This window comes from Muscardinus avellanarius (genome assembly GCF_963383645.1).
Source record: "Muscardinus avellanarius genome assembly, chromosome: 5".
Taxonomy (NCBI): Eukaryota; Metazoa; Chordata; class Mammalia; order Rodentia; family Gliridae; genus Muscardinus; species Muscardinus avellanarius.
In genome coordinates this window covers 132,761,142-132,783,695 of record NC_137790.1, presented here as the reverse complement: position 1 = coordinate 132,783,695, position 22,554 = coordinate 132,761,142, and the positions used below count along the sequence as shown (strand labels likewise).

General features: G+C 49.0%; 1 protein-coding gene across 1 annotated transcript; it reads left to right on the top strand.

The window, feature by feature from the left end:
- Positions 1–1,487: 1,487 nt before the first annotated feature.
- Positions 1,488–20,565, top strand: MRAS (muscle RAS oncogene homolog; the record flags this gene model as incomplete). Its single annotated transcript, XM_080695930.1, has 5 exons — positions 1,488–1,680; positions 14,112–14,265; positions 16,698–16,797; positions 18,355–18,434; positions 20,466–20,565. The coding sequence occupies 5 exons, from the start codon at positions 1,488–1,490 to the stop codon at positions 20,563–20,565; spliced, it is 627 nt and encodes a 208-aa protein (XP_080552056.1).
- Between the last annotated feature and the right edge of the window lie 1,989 nt (positions 20,566–22,554).

The following is a 22,554-nucleotide window of genomic DNA, read 5'->3' as shown; positions in this document are numbered from 1 at the left end:
TCCCTCCTGTTTTTCAGAGCGTGTTTTCCATGACCCCTGCCCGCCCCATTCCCTGTTGCCGTGGGACACGATTTCCAAAGGCCACTCTAGTTCTTGCTGTCCCCTCTACACAATCAGTACTTATCTGCGCAGGACCAGGGATCCTTCCTTTTGAGATGGGGATCCTGTTATGCTGTTCAGACTGGTCTTGAACTCCTGGAGTCAGGGGGTCCTTCCACCTCAGCCTCCATCCACAGTAGCTGGGACTACCAGCGTGCATCGCCACACCTGGCTTCCAGCCATTCCTCAGAATCCTGGTCCTTCACGTCAGCTGCCTCCTTAGCTCGGGGGTTTTCAGCTTTGGCTGTTCTTTGCTGTGGGGGCCATTGTGTACCTCGCAGGTTGCTTAGCAGGGTCCCTGGCCTCTGCCAACTATATGCCAGTAGTGTCCACTTGGTTTTGATAACCCCAAACATCCCCCAGATATCTTTGGGGGACAAAATCACCCCTCCTGGAAAACCATGGCCTTGTCTGGACTCAGCATCATTGGAACAACCCTCTCTCCAGGTAGAACTGGGTTGACCAGTTGCCCGAAGATTGCAGCCTGCCATGTAAGGCATGAGAGCAAAGGAACTGGGAAAGGAGCCAGCCCCCGAGAGTTTGCAGAGTCCGAGGGGACTCAGAGTCCTGTTGCTCGGTGTGTTAAGCAGTCATGGCCTTCTTTCCCTCTGGGCTCAGACACAGCTTCAAATCCTTCTTGCATAACATTCGGACCGATAGGAGATGTTCCAGCCGATAAGAGCCAACAGTGCAAGGTGAACCTGTGTGTCATCCCTGCTCTCACCAGTATGTGTGTAGTTCTAGGGCAGAATTGAGTGGTGGAGAAGCTCTTCGACATGGCTTTTGGCAGTATTTTTTAAAGAAAACCAGTGGTACCATGTGCCCAAAACTGTGCCTGGTGTGTAGTTGGTGTTCAGTAATGACAGGAGAATCAATCATTTCAACAGTGATTATCTCTGGGTAGTGGGACCAGGGTGATACATGATACATTGATTTTCTCATTTTAAACCTTTTACTATTTTTTTTTAAAGAAAGAGGTAAAACTATATTTTGTGTATAGAAAATCTGACATGATCTTATATGTAGAAAAGGTTATGGAATACACCCACACACAAAAAAAACTACTAGAACTAATAAAGGGTTCAGCACAGTTTCTGGATACAAGAACGGTATATAGAAAATCAGTTTTAATCCTCATCCAAACAGGCTGAGGATTAAACCCAGGGCCATTCTACCACCAAACTCTTCCCTCCAGCCCTTTTTACTTTTATATTTGAAACAGGATCTCTGTAAGTTGCTGGGGTCAAACCTTTCTACGTTGGGGACCATACTTTGCTTTCTAAGAAGGGAAGGAAAATCCATGCACATTTCCCCCTGAATTCAGAAAGGAGTGAGTCCCCTGCCTCACTCTGCCTGTCTTAGCCCCCCAGGTCTGACCCACCAGGACCATGGCGACCAGCGCCGTCCCCAGCGACAACCTCCCCACCTACAAGCTGGTGGTGGTAGGGGATGGGGGTGTGGGCAAGAGCGCCCTCACCATCCAGTTCTTCCAGAAGATCTTTGTGCCTGACTACGACCCTACCATTGAAGACTCCTACCTGAAACACACAGAGATTGACAATCACTGGGCCATCCTGGACGGTGAGACCCTGGGGGCGACCCCGCAGGGGGGTGGGGAGCGGGTGGGGGAGGGGGCAGTGGGGCAGGATGATTTCCTTCTTAGCATCATGGTATGGTTGGTTCCAGGCAAAAAAGAGGTAAAACTATATTTTGTGTATATCTGACATGATCTTGTATGTAGGAAAGGTTCTAGAATACACCCACACACACAAAAAAAATTACTAGAACTAATTAAGGGTTCAGCACAGTTGCTGGATACAAAATCAGTATATAGAAAATCAGTTTTAGCCGGGCGCGGCGGCGCACACTTGTAATCCCAGCATTTGAGAGGCTGAGACAGAAGGATCGCAGTTCGTGGACAGCCTAACTACTTAGTGAGGCCCTTTGTAATTAAATGAGACCCTGTTTCAAAAATAAAGAATAAAAAATAGGGCAGGGGGTGTAGCTCGGAGGTAGAATGTCCCTGGGTTCCATTCCCAGTACCCCACCACAAAAGGGGAAACTGGGTGAGGTGGTGCATGCCTGTACCTACTACTTGGGAAGCTGAGACAGGAGGATCACAGGTTCAAGGCCACCTTCAGTAACCTGTAGTGAGACCCAGTTTCAAAACAAAAGATAAAATAGGGCTGAAAAAGCCAGGTGTGGTGGTGCACGCTTGTAATCCCAGCATTCGGGAGGCTGAGACAGGAGGAGGATCGCGGTTCGCGGACAGCCTCAGCTCCTTAGTGAGGCCCTCCGCAACTTAGGGAGATCCTGTTTCAAAATAAAAAATAAGAAAATTGGGCTGGGGGGGGTATATCTTGGAGGTAGAATGCCTTTGGGTTCCATCTCCAGCACCCAAAATAAACAAACATGCAGATAAATAAGGAAAACAAATTATCTCTTAGTAGGCATAGTTTAATTTGCAATTGCCTTTGCTTGGGGTGGGCATTCATGTGTGTGACATAGTGTTTTCAGTTTTCGATTAAATTAGCATTCCTCAAAGTATGGTAACCCAGGAATTGAGTAGAAACACAAATTCTCAGGTTCCTACTGATTCAAAAATCCTAGGGGTGGGATCAAAGAGCTGCTTGAAGGTGCCCTCCACGCAGGGCTGCCTGGAGACCAGGGCTCTAGAGTCCCTGTGGTTTCTGTGTAGTATTCCCAACTCCGTCTCCTCAGCAAAGGCCCACTAATGGCTGTGTTGGTCTAGGAGGGGAGCTTTGAAAGGCTCTGGGACACAAGCTCTCTATGGGATATATGGCCTGCTTCCCAATCTCCTAACAGTTTCTTTCAAAGACCAGAATTTCAGTTTTGATGAAGTCCTGTTTATCTTGATTTTTTTTTTCCTGTACTGGGGTTGGAACCCAGGGGCATTCTACCTCCGAGCTACACCCCCTGCCCTATTTTTTATTCTTTACTTTGAAACAGGGTCTCACTAAATTCCAGAGGGCCTCACTAAGTAGCTGAGGCTGGCTGCGAACTGCGATCCTCTTGTCTCAGCCTCGGATGCTGGGATGTCAAGCGTGTGCCACCACGCCCAGCTCCAGATTGTTCTTTGATGGATTCTGCTTTTGGCATGGTATCTAAGAAATTTTTGCCTGACCCAAGGTCACAAGAGGGTTTTTTATTCCTTATGTTTCCTTCTTGAAAACTGATGGTGTAGGGTTTTACATTGAGGCTTCTGGTCTACCATGAGCTGACTTTTGTATTTGGCACGAGGGTAAGAAGAAACTTTATTTTTCTGTAAATGGACCTGCAGTCATTCCGATACTATTTGTTAAAGATTGTCTTTCCCCTACTGAACTCCTTTGTACTTCTGAGGAAAAGCAGTTGTCTATATAATGTTTCTTTCATTTGTTCCAACACCAGTACCACCCTATCTTGATAACTACATAGATCTTGAAGTAAGATGTTAAATTTCCAAATTTATGCTTTTGCAAAGTGTTTATAGCTAGTCTAGGTCCTATTCCCATATGAATTTTATTCATTCACTTTTCTTATGTATGTATGTACATACATATGTACTGGGGATTGAACCCAGGGGCACTGAACCCTCCCTAAATTGTTGAAGGTCTCTCTACGTAGTTGAGCCTGGCCTGGAACTTATGACCCTCCTGTCTCAGCCTCCCAAGTACTGGGGTTACAGGCATGCACTACCATGCCTGGCTGCATAGGAATCTTAGAATAGGAACCTTAGAATTGGTTGCTGGTCATGGTGGTGCACACTTGTAATCCCAGCACTTGGGAGTTTGAGACAGGAGGATCACAGGTTTGCAGCCAGCCTCAGCTACTTATTTTGACCCTCCACAACTTAATGAGACCATGTTTAAAAATAAAGAATTAAAAAAAATAGGTCCAGGAGTATAGAATGCCCCTGAGTTCAATCTCTAGTACTGAAAAAAAAATCAGTTAAAATTCTGAAGTTTGATTGAAATTGTATTGAATCTGTATCTCAGTTTGAGAAGAATTGACATCTTCACTGTGTTGAGTGTTCTAACCCATAGACACAGTAGCTCTCTCTTTTTATTTAGGTCTTCTTTCATTTTTTTCTATCAATTTGTCTAGAGATTTTGAGTGTGTAGGTTTTCTACACATTCTACCAGATTTATGCCTATATCTATATTGATGCTATCATGATTTTTAAAAACTTTTCAAATTTCAGTTTTCAGTTTTCTGCTAGTACATATACATACAATTGATTTTATATGTTAGTTTTGTAACCTGCAGGTTACTAAACTCACTTATTAGTTGTAGTGGCTTTTTTTTTTTATTGGGTAGATTCCACTGGATTTTTCTACATAGATGATCATCACGTCTGTGTTAAAGGCAGTTTTATTTCTTCCCTTCTGATCCGGATGGTTTTATTTATTTATTTTTCTTGTCTTATTTTATCGACTGAAGTCTCTAGTACACTGTTGAACATGAGTCATGAAAACAGACATTCTTGCTCTTGGTCTTAATGGGAAAGCTCTCGGTCTTTCAGCCCTAAGTGCCACATTAGTTGGAGATTTGTGGTAGATGCTTTTAGTCAGGTCAGGGGAGTTCCTTTCTATTTCTAGTTTGCTAAGAGATTTTTATTCAAAATAGATGTTAGATTTTTAGCCAATGCCCTTTTTATGTCTATTGAAGATATAATTTTTTTTTCTTTTGAGTTTGCTAATATGGTAAATTAGGTTGATTTTTTTAAAAGTTCAACCAACTTTGCTTCCCTGGGATAAGCCCCACTTGTTCTTGATGTATTATTCCTTAATATAGTGTTGGCTTTGATTTTCTAAGGTTTTGTTTAGAATTTTTATACCTACATTCTTGAGAGATATTGGTGTGTATTTTTCTTGTGATATCTTTGATCTTGGTGTGGAAATCATGCTGGCCTTATGCAATGAGTTGAGAATTACCCCCTTTTCTTTAGTTTTCTAGAAGAGTTTGGGCAAAATTGATATTATTTTTTCCTTAAATATTTAATAGAATTCACTCACAAGGCTGCATGGGGCTGGAATTTCCTTTGTGAAAAAGTTTTAAATTGCAAACTAAATTTTGTAATAGGGCTATTCAGGTTATCTCCTTATTCTTCAATGAACTCTGCTAGTTTGTGACTTTGAGAAATTTATTAAATTTATTAAAATTATTGAATTTATTAACATAAAGGTGTTCATAATGCTCATGTGCTCTCTCTATCTCTCTCTCTGTCTCTGTGTCTCTCTGTCTCTGTCTCTCTGTCTCTGCCTCTCTATCTGTCTCTGTCTCTCTGTCTCTCTGTCTCTGTCTCTGTCTCTCTCTCTCATTTTGTGGTACTGGGGATTGCTTTGAGCTACACCCCCAGCTCTATTTGCTTTGAGCTACACCCCCAGCTCTATTTTATTTTTTATTTATTTATTTTTTTTGGTGGTACTGGGGTTCCTGGAAGCCCTTCTACTTCCAGGCTACACTCCCAGATCTATTTTTATATTTTTATTTGGAAACAGGGTCTCCTAAGCCAGCACGCGGCTGGCTTCGAACCTGCGCGATCCTCCTGTCTCTGCCTCCCAAGCGCGGGGATTACAAGCGTGCGCCACCACGCCCGGCCTCTATTTTATTTTTTTATTTTGAAATGGTGTCACTACATTGTGGAGGGCCTTGCTAAGCTGCGAAGGCTGGCCTTGAACCAGCAACCCTTCCGTCTCAGCCTCCCAAGCACTGGGATTACCGGTGTGCACACCACGCCAGGTTCGCAGTCGTCTCTTATTGCCTCTATGATATCTGTGGTGTTGTTGCTCCTCATTCCCGACAGTGATCACTTCTGTCTTCTATTCTCTCTGAGTAGGCCGGTCAGATTCACAAATATTGTTTTTTCACAAAGAAACAGCGTTTGCACTCATTGCTTTTCTCACCTGCTTCCACTGATTTTCACCCTTATCTTTCTTATTTCCACTCGTCTGCTTACTTTGGATGTAAAGATGTCACTTTCTTGAAGTGCAAATTGAGGTCATTGATTTGAGCCGTTTCTTTTCTGAGATCCTCATCTGGAGCTGCAAATTGCCCCCAACTGTGCCTTCAGTTCCATCCCATGAACAGGATCCTCCTGTTTCAGCCTCTGGAGTTAACAGTTAAGTGCGCCACCCCCAGCTAGGTCTCCTGTTAAGAAAAGGAAGACAACAAGTGTGGTACACATGCCTGTAATAGGTCAAGGATCTTGAGTTTGAGCCCAGCCTGATCAACAAAATAAGAGCCCATCTAAAAAATGAAAGAGAGAGAGAGAGGGAGAAGAAGAAAGAGAACGAGAAAGAGGAGGAGGAGAAGAAGAGGCTTAAAACATTACAGCAAACTATTAATTAGTTTGCTTTTTTAAAGGATGCCCTGTATTTTGCCTTAAGCAGAGGCGGGTTGGATCTGGTCTTGAGTGCAACTTTGAGCCTGAGGTCTTCAGGGAGTCATCGCCATGCCTCTATACTGAAGTGTTTCCCTATGTTTTCTTCTAGCAGTTTCAAAGTTTCAGGTCTGATACTTAGATCTTGATTCAATTTGAATTGATTTTTGTACAGGGTAAGGAAGAGGGATCTAGTCTTATTATTATTATTTTTTAATGGTGCTGGGGATTGAACCCAAAGCCTTGCGCTTGTAGGTAAGAATTCTACCACTGAGCTACATTCTAGCCCCCTTTTTTATTTTGAGACAGGGTCTTTCTAAGTTGCCCATGTTGGCCTCAAACAAGTGGTCATCCTGCCTGAGCCTCTGAGAAACTAGGATGGCAGGCTCGAGCCACCGTGTTTGATTTCGTTTCAGCCCGCTACATTTGGGCGTCCAGTTTTCCCCGCGTCACTTATTAGAGAAGCTGTTTTTTTCTCCAAAGTATATTTTTAGCACTTTGTCAAGAATCAGATGACTGTAGCCGGGTGGGTTTATTTCTGTGTCTTCTACTCTATTCCAGTAGAGTAGCCTATGAATCTGGTTTTTATGCAACCAACATGCTGTTTTTCCAACTGTGGCTTTGTTTATAGTATATTTTGAAATCCAGTATTGTGACGCCTTCAGCATCGTTTTTTCTGCTCAAGATTTCTTTGGCTATTTTGAATCTTTTGTGTTTCCAAATGAATTTTAGGATTTTTTTTTAGATCTGTAAAGAATGTCATTGGTATTTTGATGGGAATTGCATTGAATTTGTGCATTGCTTTTGTTTATTCAACAATATTAATTTTGCTGATCCATGAACATGGGAGGTCTTTTCATCTTCAAGTTTCTTCTTCAATTTTCTTGGTGTTCTGTAATTTTTATTGTAGAGGTGTTTTGACTCCTTAATTGGGCTTATTTCTAGTTTTTGTTTTGGGTGTGTGTGTGTGTGTGTGTGCGTGCACACGCATGTGCATGCACAAGAGGGATTGAACCTACCTCTGAGCTATATCCCCCTCCAGACTAATTTTATTTTTTTGTTTTGAAGCAGGATCTTGCTAGGTTATGGAGTCTGACTACATTGCTGAGGTTGTCCTGGAACAACACGTTGTCCTCCTGTCTCAGAATTCCAAGTACTGAGATTACTGGAGTGAGCCACCACACCCCAGCTAGGGCTTTTTTAAAGTTTTAATTGTGAATGGAGTTGTTTTACTGATTTCTTTCTAAGGGGGTTTGTTATTGGCATATGAAAGCCATTGCTTTTATATACTGTTACTTTGCTAAATTTGTTTATCAGATCTAAAAGTTTGGGGTTTTTTTTTGGTAGAATCTGTAGGGTCTTCTAAGTATAGGATCATATCATCTGTAAATAGGGATAATTTAACTTCATTTCCTAGTTAAACCCTTTATTTCTCTTGCCTAATTCCTCTGGCTAAAATTTCAAGTACTATATTGAATAGAAAGTGATGAGAATGGACGTCTTTGTCTCATTCCTGATTTTAGAGAAAATACTTTCATTTTCCCCCATTCAGTATGATGTTGGCTTTGAGTATGTTATATATAGCCCTTCTTATGTTGAGGTAAGACTCTTCTGTATCTTGTTTCTTTAGGACTTTTTACCATGAAGGGATGTTGGATTTTGTCAAAGACCTTTTCTGCTTCTATTGAGATTGATCATGTGATTTTTTAATATTTGAACCTATCTATGGGGCATAGTACGTTTATTGATTTCCGGATATTGAACCATCCTTGCATTCCTGGAATGAAACCAACTTTATCCTGGCGTATGATCTTTCTAATGTGTTGTCAAACTTGGTTTGCAAGTATTTTATCAGGGATTTTTGCATCTGTGTTCATCAAGTTTTCTTTTTGGGTCGGCACACACTCCTTTCATCCTTACAAACACTGATGTGGTAGCTACTGTCATTACTTTGTGCCAAAGATAAAATCAGGCCAGGTTTCCGACAACTATCTGTGGTTTGAACTCCCCTATATCGCCCATACACTGAGTCTAATCATGTAAGGAATTCCTGGTTCACCTGACACAGCCGATCCCAGTGCCCCCGGGAATGGGAGTTGAAATCCCAGGGAGAAGGGTGTGTGGCTGGATTACCAGGATGAACAGACACACGCCCTGGCTCTGCTTACTGTGCTCCTGCCCCTGTCCTCCTGGGTCTGTTGGGACTCACGCGCCCAATGCACAGGCCTGCTCGGGAAGGTTCCCTGTGGCTCCACATTGAGGATACTCCAGGCTGCCTGCCTTCTTACACACCTGTTTCTTCTTTTCTCTCAAGGGGCCACATTGTCCTTGTTCTCCAAGAACCTAAGAGACAGGAGGCAGCTGGTCTCAGACGCCAACAGCCAGACTCTCCTGGGTCCGTGGAACCCCAAGCTTTAGAGCAAGCCTGCCCTGAGTTATTTCCCTCGAGGTTGGGGACTCCCGCCCTCACTTTCCATGGTCAAGGGTGCAGCCTGGGGATGTCTCTTCCTCACCACTTGGTCTCCACCTTCTCCCTGCATTCTGCCCCTTTCTCCTGGTTTCTGGCTTTGGGCCCCTCCTTGCCCTGGACCTTAAGCCCAATCTTGGAGTTGAGCTTGTTTTTTTTTTTTTGGGGGGGGCGGTCCTGGAGCTGAAACCTAGGGGCATTCTACCTCCAAGCTACACCCCCAGCACCATTTTATTTTTTATTTTGAAAGAGGGCCTCACTAAGTTGCTGAGGACCTCACAAAGTTGCTGAGGCTGGCCTTGAACCTGTGCTCCTCCTGTCTCAGCCTCTCAAGTGCTGGAATTATAGGCATGCACCACCACTCTCAGATTGTTTTGGGCTCTTATTGTGGTAAAATATATATAACATTGTGACCATTTTTTTTTTTTTGCGGGTCTAGAGATGGAACCCAGGGGCATTTGACCTTCATGCTACACCCCTTGCCCTATTTTTTATTATTTATGTTGAAGGAGGGCCTCACTAAGTAGCTGAGGCTGTCTGCGAACTGCAGTCCTCCGGTCTCGGCCTCCTGAATGCTGGGATTACAAGCGTGCACCACCAGGCCCAGCAAAATGTGACCATAAGAAACATTTCTGTGACATTTAGTATACGGACACTGTTCGTCAAACATCCCCACTACCTATTTCCAGAACTTCTTCACCTTCTTCCAACTGAAACTGGTTATCCACTTAACACTAGGTCACCATTTTCCACTCCAGTCTCTGACACCCGTCATTCTACTTCCTGTCCCTATGAGTTTGACTTACCTTCGTGCCCCACATAAGTGTTATGTTAAGTGGAATATACTGTATTTGTCCTTTTGTTTACCTGCCACAGAATCTTGAAATTCATCCATGTCGTAGCACGTCTGAATTTCCTTCCTTTGTGCAGCTGAATAATATTCCACCAAGTGTATCTGCCATATTTTGATTCCTTGCTTATCCCTCAATGGATACTTGTGTGGGTTTTTAATCCTCCTGGCCATTGAGAATAGTGCTCTTATGAACACGGCTGTGCAGATACGTCTTTGAGTCCTTGATTTCGCTCTTTTGTCTTAAGAGTTCTTGTGCCCGGTTCTTCTGTTGGGTGTCACCTGAAAATACCCAGGTGCATCTGGGGAAGTGTCTTTCCTGGAGCCACACTGGCTAGCAGGAGGGCCAGGCTCGGATCTCCTGACCCTGCAAGCTTGCCCTCCATCCCGTCAAGCTGCGTCCTGCACTGGCCCAAGGCTCAGGCCTCTGGAGGAGGGTGTTGGCCAGATGCTATGCCCGCTTACAACAGAAGGTGGTGAGGCCTTATGCGGTGCACGCCTATATTGCAGTGACAGGGAGGCTGAGACAGGAGGATCGCAGGTTTGAAGCCAGCCTCAGCAACTTACTGAGACTCTGTTTTGAAATATTAAGAGGCAGAACACCCCTGGGTTCAATCCCCAGTACCACAAAATTAATTAATTAATTAATTTTAAAAAGAGAGGTGTTTCTGGGCCTCCCCCAATGGCTCCCAACCTTACAGGCTGCCTAGCCAGCTTCTGGAAGCTTCCATCTGTCTTCCATTAGCAGGGAAGAGCAGGGCCCCTGAATCCCAGATGCCCCTTCCCACCTCAGCTCTCAGGCCCAGCCCTGTTCCTCACCCGCCAGTCCCTAGTAAGGGCCCCCGGTTTGCAAAGAGCAAGGCCTGGCTCTTCTGCACCCACAGAAGCTGGGACATTTCCACCCTGGCTTCTGCCCAAACCCCACACACAGCGCCCTTGTCTTCTCCCAGGGGCCTGGCCCTGGCTTCCCCGCCCTAACACTTCAAGCCACACTCTTCCTGGGGACGGGAGGAGAGGACGTGGACCAGCTGAGAGAGGAAGCCCTTCGTCTGTGCAGAGCCTGTTTCTGAGCCAGGGCTGCACCCGGTGGGCATCTGTGCCCAGCGGCCCTGGGCCTTTGCCACAGTGGGCACTTGCCACCGCAGACCCTCCTTTCCCACAGGCAGTGATAAGGGAGGAATTTCCCGCCGCTCCCTGTAGGAAGGTGCATGGCTGCTGGCCTGGGGTGATGGAATCCAGGCCTGGGCCTCACCCTCCCTCCTGGCTGCATCCGCCATCGCTGCCCGGATGTGTCTAGCAGAGCCCGCTGGTCTCCAAGGCCCCCAGGGCTGGCCTTGCTGGTGGCCAGCCCTCCTCGCGGCCCCCAAGCCCTCTCTCATCCCATCTTGGGCCCCCAGAGCCTCCGTAGCAGTCACGACGAGCAGACTTTTCCCGAAGGCCGCATTGCACAAGTGCTTCATATCCTCCAGTAACAACCCTGCGAGATTGAGATGGGGATAAAGGTGCTGCTCTGCAGCCAGCTCGCCCCAAGCCTGCCAAACTAGTAGATAAAATCAATTGTGAACCTTTCCACACCTTGGGAGAGCGGCTGCGCCCTGTACCCTGAGGGCCCTTCCTCTAGGAAGCCCAGCCCACCTGCTCCAGTGGCCCTCTGATTGGTCAGGCCTTCCCAGAAGCCTTCTGATTGGTCAGGTCCTTGCAGGCAAGGGAGCTGAGACTCGGAGAGGTGGAATAACCCCATCTGGGACACACAGCTGTTAAGAGCCCTGTTGCTTCCAACCTCAGAGCCAGGGCTCCCAGGCCTCTCCGCTCACCCTCACCTGGGAGCTGAAAGACCGTCACCAGCCTCCGCCCTGGGCTTGTGCTCAGCGGTGGAGGTGTGAGTCGTGTACCAGCCTCCAAGTATAGGGATTACAGACATGCGCCACCACACCCATCTAATTTTAAATTTTGAAACAGGGGCTTGAGAAATTGCCAGGGTTGGCCTCCGACCTGCAGTCCTGCTGTCGCGGCCTCCCGAGTGCTGGGATTCCAGGTGTGTGCCACCACGCCCGGCTCACTGGAGGGCTTTGAGCCGAGGAAGGACACCTCTGGTTGGTGTTTTGGAGGCGGGCTCTGGCTCTGGTGGAGAACAGGGTGCAGGGCATCCAGGGCAGAACCAGATGGATGAAGAGGCCCCTGCTCGTGAACCAGGCCCTGGCTTGGGAGCCTGAGGCAGGAGGTTTGTAGGCTCCAGGGCAGCCTCTGCACCTTAGCAAGACCCTCGGCAACTTAGTGAGACCCTGTTTCAGAATTTTTTGGTGTGGTACTGGGGATGGAACTTGGGGACCTTCTACCTCTGAACTACACCCCAGCCCTATTCTTTATTCTTTATTTTGAAACAGGGTCTCACTGAGTTGCAAAGGGCCTCACTAAGTAGCTGAGGCTGTCCACGAACTTAGATCCTCCTGTCTCAGCCTCCCAAATGCTGGGATTACAAGCGTGCGCCACCACACCCAACTTCTGTTTCAGAATTTTAAAAAATAGTAATAAAATAGGGCTGGGGTGTAGCTCAGAGGTAGAATGCCCCTGGGTTCAGTCCCCAGTACCACCCACATGTGTGTACACACACAACACACACGGACAACCGGTACAAAGCAAGCTGGGGGCGGGGGAGGGGGAATCAGGAGTCTAATTCTGGACGTGTTAAATCCAAACTCCATGTCACACATACAAGTAGAAGGGAAGGTAGGTAGCAGCTGGCCGTCTGGGCTGGAGATGGAAATCAGGGGACGATGTGGGAAGCCACAGATGGGGCCCGCCAAGGAAACGCACATGGTTATGGAAAGAGACGCCAGCATTTAGAGGCTGGGGCGGAGGCCACAGGCCGGCAGGGAGCGCTGTAGTAGGAAGACGGTGGAGAGAGGGTGGGTCTCGCATCATCAGGGGCTGGCAGGGGACAGGAGCCGGCTCAGCTGGAAGGGAGGGTCTTGGGCCAAATCGGGGTGGGTCATCTCTGTCAACGAGAGAAAGGGAGGCAGGGTGATAGCTTTCCTCCTGTCATTTCCCCCCTGAGATATAATTCACATGTAAAATTCACATGTGCAGTCAGGGGTCCTCAGTGTGTTCCCAGAGTCATGCCGCCGCAGATTTGATTGGTTCTCACAGCTCTAATCTCCAGAATCGGCACCCTCTAGTTCCTGAACGGCTTCATCACCTCCCAAAAAGAACACCCCATGCCAGGCATCGTGGCCCACGCCTGTCATCTCAGTACTCAGGAGGCTGAGACAGGAGGATTGCAGGTTGGAGACCAGCCTCAGCAATTTAGCAAGACTTTCAGTAACCTAGGGAGACCCTATTTCAAAATAAAAATAAAAGCCGGGCGTGGTGGCGCACGCTTGTCATCCCAGCATTCGGGAGGCATGTCGGTTCTCGGACAGCCTCAGCTACTTAGTGAGGCCCTCTGCAACTCAGTGAGACTCTGTTTCAAAATAAAGAATAAAAACAGGGCAGGGGGTGCAGCTCGGAGGTCGAATGCCCGTGGGCTCCACCCCCAGACTTAAATAAATAAATAAATAAATAAATAAATATAAAAAATATAAAGGTCTAGGGGCTAAGCTCACAGGTAGAAGTCCCTTGGGTTCAATTTCCAGTCTCTCTCTCTCTCTCTCTCTCTCTCTCTCTCTCTCTCTCTCTCTCTCACACACACACACACACACACACACACACACACACACACACACGAGTTGAGGTTATAGGTCAAGGTAGAAAACCCCTGGGTTCAATCACCTATAGCAAAAAGAAAAAAATTAAAGTAAGTGGATTGTTTCTACTTCAAGGGTTCTTTTTTGTGGTAGTGGGGACTGAACACAGGGGCATTCTTCCTCTGAGCTCCACCCCAGCCCTGTTTTATTCTTGATTTTGAAGCAGGATCTCCCAAAGGTTGGTGAGAGCCTCGCTAAGGCTGGCAGCAAACCTGCGATCCTCAGGTCTCCGCCTCCCAAGGATCACAACCCTCCTGGGATTACCACACCCGCTCACTTTAGGCGTTCTCACGAGTGGTGGTTGTTGTGAACATTCAGGTGTGAGGTCTCAGGCACACTCACGTTTTCAGTTCTCTTGGGTACGTTGAATTACATTGCAGGGTGGAGTGTTGAACATTTTGAGGAATGGCTGGGCTGTTTTCCAAAGCAGCTGCCCCGTCTCCCGATGCCCCCGCATGCATGCAGGTCCTGAGGTGGGCTGCTTTGGGCCGGAGTCTTGCGGGAACGCAGCAGCCCAGGGGTCCACGGGCAGTGGGGGCTGCCCCTGATGGCCTCTTCTCGCCCCAGTTCTGGACACGGCGGGGCAGGAGGAGTTCAGCGCCATGCGTGAGCAGTACATGCGCACTGGGGATGGCTTCCTCATCGTCTACTCGGTCACGGACAAGGCCAGCTTCGAGCATGTTGACCGCTTCCACCAGCTCATCCTGCGAGTCAAGGACAGGTGAGGGCAGCGCTCTCCGTGCTCTCTCTGCTCCCTCTGCTCTCTGCTCTTCCTCCGCTCTCTCTGCTCTCTCTCTGCTCTCTCTCCTCTCTTTCTGCTCTCTCCACTCTTTCTATGCTCTCTCTGCTCTCTGCCCCCTCTGCTCTCCACTCTCTCTCTGCTCTCTCTCCTCTCTCTCCGCGCTCTCTCTGCTCTCTCTCTCTGCTCTCTGCTTTCTCTGCTCTCTCTCCTCTCTCTCTGCTCTCACTGCTCTCTCTCAGCTCTCTCTCTCTCTCTCCTCTCTCTCCGCTCTCTGTGCTCTCCGCTCTCTGTGCTCTCCACTCTCTGCTCTCTCTCTGCTCTCTCTCCACTCTCTCTGCTCTCCACTCTTTGCTCTCTCTGCGCTCCGCTCTCTCTCTCTCTGCTCTCTCCTCTCTCTGCTCTCTCTCTGCTCTCTGCTCTCTCTGCTCTCTCTCTCCTCTCTCTCTGCTCTCTCTCTGCTCTCTCTCCGCTCTCTCTCCGCTCTCTCTCTCTGCTCTCTCTCCGCTCTCTCCGCTCTCTCCGCTCTCCACTCTCTGCTCTCCGCTCTCTCTGCTCTCCGCTCTCTCTCTGCTCTCTGCTCTCTCTCCACTCTATGTCTGCTCTCTCTGCTCTCTCTCCTCTCTCTCCGCTCTCTCTCTCTGCTCTCTCTCTCTGCTCTCCACTCTCTCTGCTCTCCGCTCTCTGTCCGCTCTCTCTGCTCTCTCCTCTCTCTCTTTCTCTCCCCCCCCTCTCTCTGCTCTCTCTCTCTCCGCTCTCTCTCTCTGCTCTCTCTCCGCTCTCTCTGCTCTCTCCGCTCTCCACTCTCTGCTCTCCGCTCTCTCTGCTCTCCGCTCTCTCTCTGCTCTCTGCTCTCTCTCCACTCTATGTCTGCTCACTCTGCTCTGTCTCCTCTCTCTCTGCTCTCTCTCTCTGCTCTCTCTCCTCTCTCTCTGCTCTCCACTCTCTCTGCTCTCCGCTCTCTGTCCGCTCTCTCTGCTCTCTCCTCTCTCTCTCTCTCTCTCTCTCTCTCTCTCTCTCTCTCTCTCTGCTCTCTGCTCTCTCTCTCTCTGCTCTCTCTCCTTCTCAGATTTGGCGAAAGCGGATGGGCAGAGCTGAATTCCCTCCTCCCCACACATGTCCCTGTCAGTCCTCCATCGCCTGCCCCGTTCTCTCTTTAGGGCTGCACTGTTCCCGAGTTCCAAGACTCAGCCTCACCTCCCATCTACATAAACCATCCCCTGTGGGGGAATCCTCCATAAAATCTTTGTGCCTCAGCTCCAATTAACCAGATTTTATTATGGCCAAAGGAAACGTGCATTTTCTCGCCAGCGTACATTGTAACTGATTTAAGTCACATTTGTCTGTGAGATTGATTAGCCCCTAATTAAAAGCTCTTTTTTTTTTCCGTGTACCATATGGAATGATTAAATAATGTGGAGTCTGTTTTAAGCCCAACTGGTCTCATCAGCTAATTGGATGTCAAAGAGGCAGCATAAAGAAAATACAAGGCAAACTCATAGGAAGGCAGTCAGCTTAGAACAAATCCCAGTAAAGATGGGAAAGCCAGTTAATACCTACTCCAAAGGAGAAAGGGTTAAAAATAACTTACCAGGTTAACACACACACACACACACACACACACACACACACACACCCCTCTGCAGTGGATTAGTGTGAGTTACATCCTGAATATCCAAACCTCAAAAGAAAGACCATAAGCGACTTGGTTATTAGGAAAAAATATTTACTTTTCCTTGCTAATCAAAGAAGTGTAAGAGAAATAATAAGGTACCATTTTCACCTATGAGATTATCATTTTTTACGGCTTTAGCTCTTCTTTTAATGTACTTTCGTCAGTGCCTTGTGAAGATGATAACAATTCATGATGAGCCAACCTAGGTGTTCATCAATAGGTTGCAGATTTTTAAGACAAAATTACCCGGTGCTGCTGAAGATGCTGGGAGCCGGCATCTCCGCCCTCGGGGATGGGGGTTTGGCCACGTATCTCACTAAGAATGTTCAGGCAGACATGTCTCTTGAGCCCACACTTCCTCTCCTGGAAGCCACCCCCATTTCACAGCTGTCATTGCCGAGTGCCAGCTGAGTCCTGGGCCCTGTCCCTGCTGTCCTCCATGAGTCAGAGCGATGCCCACAGCCGTCCCACGTGGTCAGCCCATCAGACAGGTGGGGAGCTGGAGGCAGGCCTGGGAGCCAGCCGCTGGACCAGCCCCACCACGTACAAAAGGCTGGGGCTGCAAATCAACACAGCCAGCAGCTCCGGGGCCTCGCCTCTTTCTGGAAAGGAGGGGGTAGGTTCCGTAGCCCCAGGCCTGCGGCACCGAACTGTGGGTTGTGTGATTCCCGAGGTTTGGCTGGCTGCACCACCATCCCAGGAATCTTTTCCCATGATCCTCGTGCCTTGTCTTTCCCAGAGAGTCATTTCCCATGATCCTCGTGGCCAACAAGGTGGACCTCGTGCACTTACGGAAAATCACCAGGGAGCAAGGGAAAGAAATGGCGACCAAACACAATGTAGGTATATGTGTGTGTGTGCTGGGAATGAGCGGGACGGGAGGAGGTGCAAAAGTCAGTTCTCCAAGGCTCTGCTGTGCCCGCCCTGGGACGGAACCTGGGCCTCCTTGGTAGCTGAGGGGCCAGTTTGACTGTCACAGTCTTGGGCTTGTAGCTGGTGGTCAAGCGTGCGGGAGTCCTAAGGGCCTTCACAAGCACTGCCTGGTTATCCCTCCCGGCACCCCTGGGTGGGTGGGTAGGGAGGCTAATGGTGCTCTACAGGCAGGAGGCCTAGGTGGTGCACGCTTATAATCTCAGCATTCGGGAGGCTGAGACAGGAGGATTGCAGTTCGCGGACAGCCTCGGCTACTTAGTGAGGCCCTTTGCAACTTAGTGAGACCCTCTCTCAAAATAAAGAATAAAAAATAGGGCTGGGGGTGGAGCTCAGAGGTTGAATGCCCCTGGGTTCCATCCCCAAACCCGCAAATAAAATAAAATGAAATAATAAAAAATAAATAAAAGGGATGGAGAAGCTGGGTATGGTGGTGTGTGCCTGTAATCCCAGTCCTTGGGAGGCTGAGACAGGAGGATCGCAGGTCCATGTCTTAGAGGATGAGTGTCCCCAGGAGTGTGTCCTGACCTCGCTGAGCCTCGGCCCTGCTCCCCCGCCAGCCACCACTGGGTGTAGACATGGCCCTGGGGTTCCCGCGGCCACAGCTCCCCTGTGCCGCGTCTTTCGGTGTGACTCTGCAGCATTATTCTTGTATAAACATGGCTCAGCTCCTGGGCTGGCTGCTAGGTACAGACCAAACAAGAGCCGGGCCAGGCAGGCTGGGGCTGGCACGGACCGGCCAGGTCACCGGGGCTCGGGGTCCTGCTCATGGCCCGGCCTCCCACAACTTTCCCTGCTGGTGGCCACACTAGGGGCCCCGCTAGAGGGTTGGAGAGCCCCTCGAGGTAAAGAAACAGACCTCAGAAGGAAAAGTAAGTCGAATCAGAAGAGATCTTCATTTGAGAAAAGAAATAGTTTTCAGTCTTCAGGAATATAAAAAGACCGTCTTTATTCTATTTTTAGGAAGCTATTAAATATCTCTGGGACTAGAAAACAAGAGTGAATTGGAAAAGCCATTAGTAAAACTTTCTAACCTTAGAGCGAGAAGCCACCAAGGAGATGTGAGCCCGTTGGGGTCTGGGGGTTCTGGGGGGCTCTAAAACTGTCCAGGCCCCTCAGAACCTTTGAGGATTGATGGTTTGCTTTTCTGTTTTGTTTTTGTGGCACTGGGGATTGAACCCAGAGACATTCTACCTCTGACTTGCACCTCCAGCCCTTTTATTTATTTATTTATTTATTTGTTTGTTTGTTTGTTTGTTTTGTTTTGAAACAGGGTCTCACTAGGTTGCTCAGAGTTTCACTGTGTAGCTGAGTCTGGCCTCAAACCTGTGACCCTCCCATCTGAGCCTCCCAAGTACCGGGGATTCCAGGCGTGAGCCTGGAATGGAAAGCTGGTGCGTCTAAGGGTGGGAAAGGGCTTTGTGGCTCTCAGTGACACTTTGACCAAGCCCAGCTTTGCTTTACAGATTCCCTACATAGAAACCAGTGCCAAGGACCCGCCTCTCAACGTGGACAAAGCCTTCCACGACCTCGTGAGAGTAATTAGGTGAGCTCGGCCCCGCTCCCTGGAAGGGCCTCTGCCACCCGGCCCGCCCCAGCTGAGGCCGGAGGCTGGAGGAACCCAGCTCCTGTTGCTAGACCAGGAGTCTGGCAATTCCAGGCCTCCTTACATTTCTTTCCTCTGCACTTTCCACCCACCTCTGCCTTCCCCCAACCGAAAACAGGTTTGTGGGTGGAGGCCGCTGTACGTGCTCCGTGGCCAGGTTGTCGTCTGCTCTCTCGGCCCGCCTCTTCGTCTCGGTGACCTGACTGGAGCACCCTAGAGGTGCAAAGGTTTATTTGGCCCCTGGTTTCTGAGGGTCAGTCCACAGTCGGCCGACTCCAAGGCAGACATCATGGTGTCAATATATAGCAGAAAGCAACAGCTCCTCTCGTAGCTGCTGGAAAGCTGAGTAGGGCGCAGGAAATGAGCAGGGACAGATGTAGTTCCCAAGGCCACTCCCTCAGTGACCCGCCTCCCCCCGATACAGCTTACCCGCCTCAAATACCACCTACTAAACCCATCAGCGTTATTTTTATTTTTTATTTTGCAGGACTTGGTGTGGAACCCAGGGGCATTCTACCTCTGAGCAACACCCCTTATTTTATATTCTTTATTTTGAAACAGGGCCTTACTGAGTTGCAGAGGGCCTCACTAAGTAGCTGAGGCTGTCGGCAAGCCACGATCCTCCTGTCTCAGCCTCCCGAATGCGGCCACCAAGGAGCAGAGGGTGTCTTGGTTACAGACCCACAGTGCCCAGGACAGGTTGAGATGTAGGAGGAGTTAACAAGAAAACACGTAAAAGGCTTACTGCACTCAGTTGATCTGTTGTTGTTTCGTATTTAAAATATGAAACACAGGAACAGAGGCCAGCTCTCCACCAAGCGTAAAACATAAGCTAGAAAGGAAAAATAATAAGCTACAATTTCAATAAATGTAGGCATTGCTAAGTACTGTAGCGCAGAACTATATTCCCAGTACTTGGGAGGCTGAGACAGGAGGATCACAGGTTTGAGGCCAGCCTCGGCACCTCAGCAAGACCCTGACTCAAAATAAAAAATAAGCCGGGTGTGGTGGTGCAGTGTTATAAATCCCAGTACTTGGGAGGCTGAGACAGGAGGATCGCAGGTTTGCGGACAGCCTCAGCTACTTAGTGAGGCCCTCTGCAACTTACTGAGACCCTGTTTCAAAATAAGGAATAATAAAATAGGACTGGGCATGGTGGCACACATTTGTGATCCCAGCATTCAAGAGGCTAAAAACCAGAGGATCGCAGTTTGTGGACAACCTCAGCTACTTAGAGAGGCCCTTCGCAACTCAGTGAGACGTAGTTTCAAAAATAAAAAGACTAAGCCGGGCATGGTGGCTATCGATTGTGATCCCAGCAGTTGGGAGGCTGAGATGGGAGAATCACGGTCCGTGGAGAGCCTCCACTACTTAGTGAGGCCCTCCACAACTTAGACCCTGTTTCAAAATAAAGAATAAAAAATAGGGCAGGGAGTGTAGCTCAGAGGTCAAATGCCCCTGGGTTTCATCCCCAAACCCTCAAAATAAATAAATAAATAAATAAATAAATAAATAAATAAATAAATAAATAAATATAAAAAATAAAAAGACTAAAAAATAGGGCTGAGAGTATAGCTTGGAGGTAGAATGCCCCTGGTTCCATCCGTTAAAAAAAAAAAAATCGGGCTGGGGGTATTGCTCAGAGGTGGAATGCCCTTGGGTTCAAGCCCCAGTACCTCAAAATGAATGAATGAATGAATGAATGAATGAATGAATGAATAAATAAATAAATAAAAGGGCTGGGGTGTCCCTCCGAGGTAGAATGTCCCCGGGTTCCACCTTCAGTGTAAGTGGATGAATGGATGAAGTCTAATGTCAACAGTTCCCGTCAGCAGGACGACGTCGGGCTTTCTCTCCTCCCCCTGCCCAGTTTCTTGGTCTCAAGCTCGTCCCCCTCCAGCAGCCTTTCCGAGAGAGAGAGAAGCAGATTCCATTCTGATTTTTGTCTCTTTGCCCTTCATTGTTCAAAAGGCAACAGATTCCAGAAAAAAGCCAGAAGAAGAAGAAGAAGACCAAGTGGCGGGGAGACCGGGCCACCGGCACCCACAAACTCCAGTGTGTGATCTTGTGACGGCCGAGGCCCCGGGCACAGCGACAGTGAACCGCCAGCCCTCGGGACCCCCACGGCCTAACTGCACTGAAAACCATTTCTAACCACGACCCTGGGCCCGAGGACTCGGCGCGGGAAGGGGCCGGGCGTGTCAGGGCCTGGCTTTGCGGAAGGCCGCCGGCTTCCCAGTCTCCGCCACGGGGACAAGGAAGCCACTGTGGGCAGAAGCGCCTCCAGGCCCCCCGCGTGTTGACTCTCCCCGGCTCCCCTCTCCCACCAGTGGGCGTGATGTTTCCCTTAACCACGTCGTGTTGGTTTGACGTGGAGGTGTTTATCCACGCGCAGTGTGCCAGGGGGCACGCACAGGCGTCCTCCCCGCCACCCCAGTCCGCCGGTGTCTGAGCTCAGATGTCTTTTGTAGATTTTTAAATTATTTCCGTGACGACTGTTTTGTGACAGGGGTCTGCGCCCACTGCCTGGGGGAAGCCCCATGTCCGCGGCAGACCTCTCTGGTACCATGTCCGGGATATTGTTGCTGCCTTTTTAACCTGAGTTTCCCCAGCAGTGCCAAACTCCAGCCAGAATGAAATCAGAATGACCGAGGGGACAGAAGTGGATGGGAACTCACGGCCTAGGAACTAGAGAAGGGAGAGGTCTTTACCCAGAGGGCTTTGCTACGGTCAAGGACGCAGACGTTAGAAAACAAAATCTTATCTTCTCCGGTGGGAGGCTGGCATGAGCGGGAAGTCAGTTCTAAAAGGGTGTTGAGCCGGGCGTGGTGGCGCACGCTTGTAATCCCTGTGCTTGGGAGGCTGAGGCAGGAGGTTCGCACAGGTTCGAAGCCAGCCTCAGCTACTGAGTGAGGCTCTCAGCAACTTAGTGAGACCCTGTTTTCAAATAAAGTATAAAATAGATCTGGGTGTATAGCCCAGAGATAGAAAATCCCCTGGGTTCCACCCCCAGTATCACAAATAAATAAATAAATAAAAGGGGTTTTGATTAATTCCAGGAAGTGCAAACCCAGGTAAACTGATGGGCTTTCCAAAGGCGCCCATGTATTTTCCCAACAGCACGGGTTAAGTTCTGTGCCCTTCCCAGTGGTACGAGAAGCCCGGCTCTCTCCAGTCTGTCCCTCCCCCGCGCTCTCCCATCACCTGGGCTGTCTCGGGCCACACCCACCGACATGTCAAAAAAGCTGCAGTGGACGCCATCCAGAAAGCTCTAGTCCGATGCTGAATCTTAACCAAAAAAACAAAACAGAATAAAGGTCCAGGCTGTTCTGTTGCTAGAGCAGCAGGAGCCAAAGCCATTCCCTGAGCTGACTAACCAGCTCCTCTGCGAGCCCGGGCCCCTTCCCGTGTGTGCTGTGTACTCAGTGTAAGATCCGAGGAGAATGGAAGGTCGAGCTGATGATGTGACGTCCGTGTACTTGTTTCTGCAAGGGACAGTCCCCCCAACTCTTTGACGCTGCCCACCTCCCTCTGGTGCTGCTGGTGGAAGCACAGACTGGATTTTTCCAGGCCGGGTGGGGCACGCGGCTGAGGGAAGTTCAGGACATGAGGTGGCGTGGCCACCTTACCTCTGAGCAAACTAGATCGTCCCCAGCAGGTGGCTGGGCCGCTCTCTGGAGAAAGAAAGTCATGCAAGAGACCCCAGGAGAGTGAGCGCTTGGGTTCTTCTGCGATTCAGAAAGCCAGAGGCGTGCGGAGCTCCGAATGTAGCCCGATCACCAGCCCGCGGGGCCGAGCCATTCTGCCGCCGAAGGAAACGGTGCAGACTTTTGCCAGCTGGGCATCAGGTTTCCTATCTGTCGAAAAGGCCCTTTTCTCTGATTCTGAAAGGAAAGATAAAAAGAGAGAGCATTCCAGGTGAGGCACTGGGGAGTCCCCCAAGACCCTGTAATAGGAGGGAGTGTTGTTAAAAGCCAAAGGCCAAGGCCTGTCCCGACCCTGAGGCCCCCTGGGCCACATCTGCAGCACTTGCGGTTTGCTGGCAGCTGCCCATGGGGCT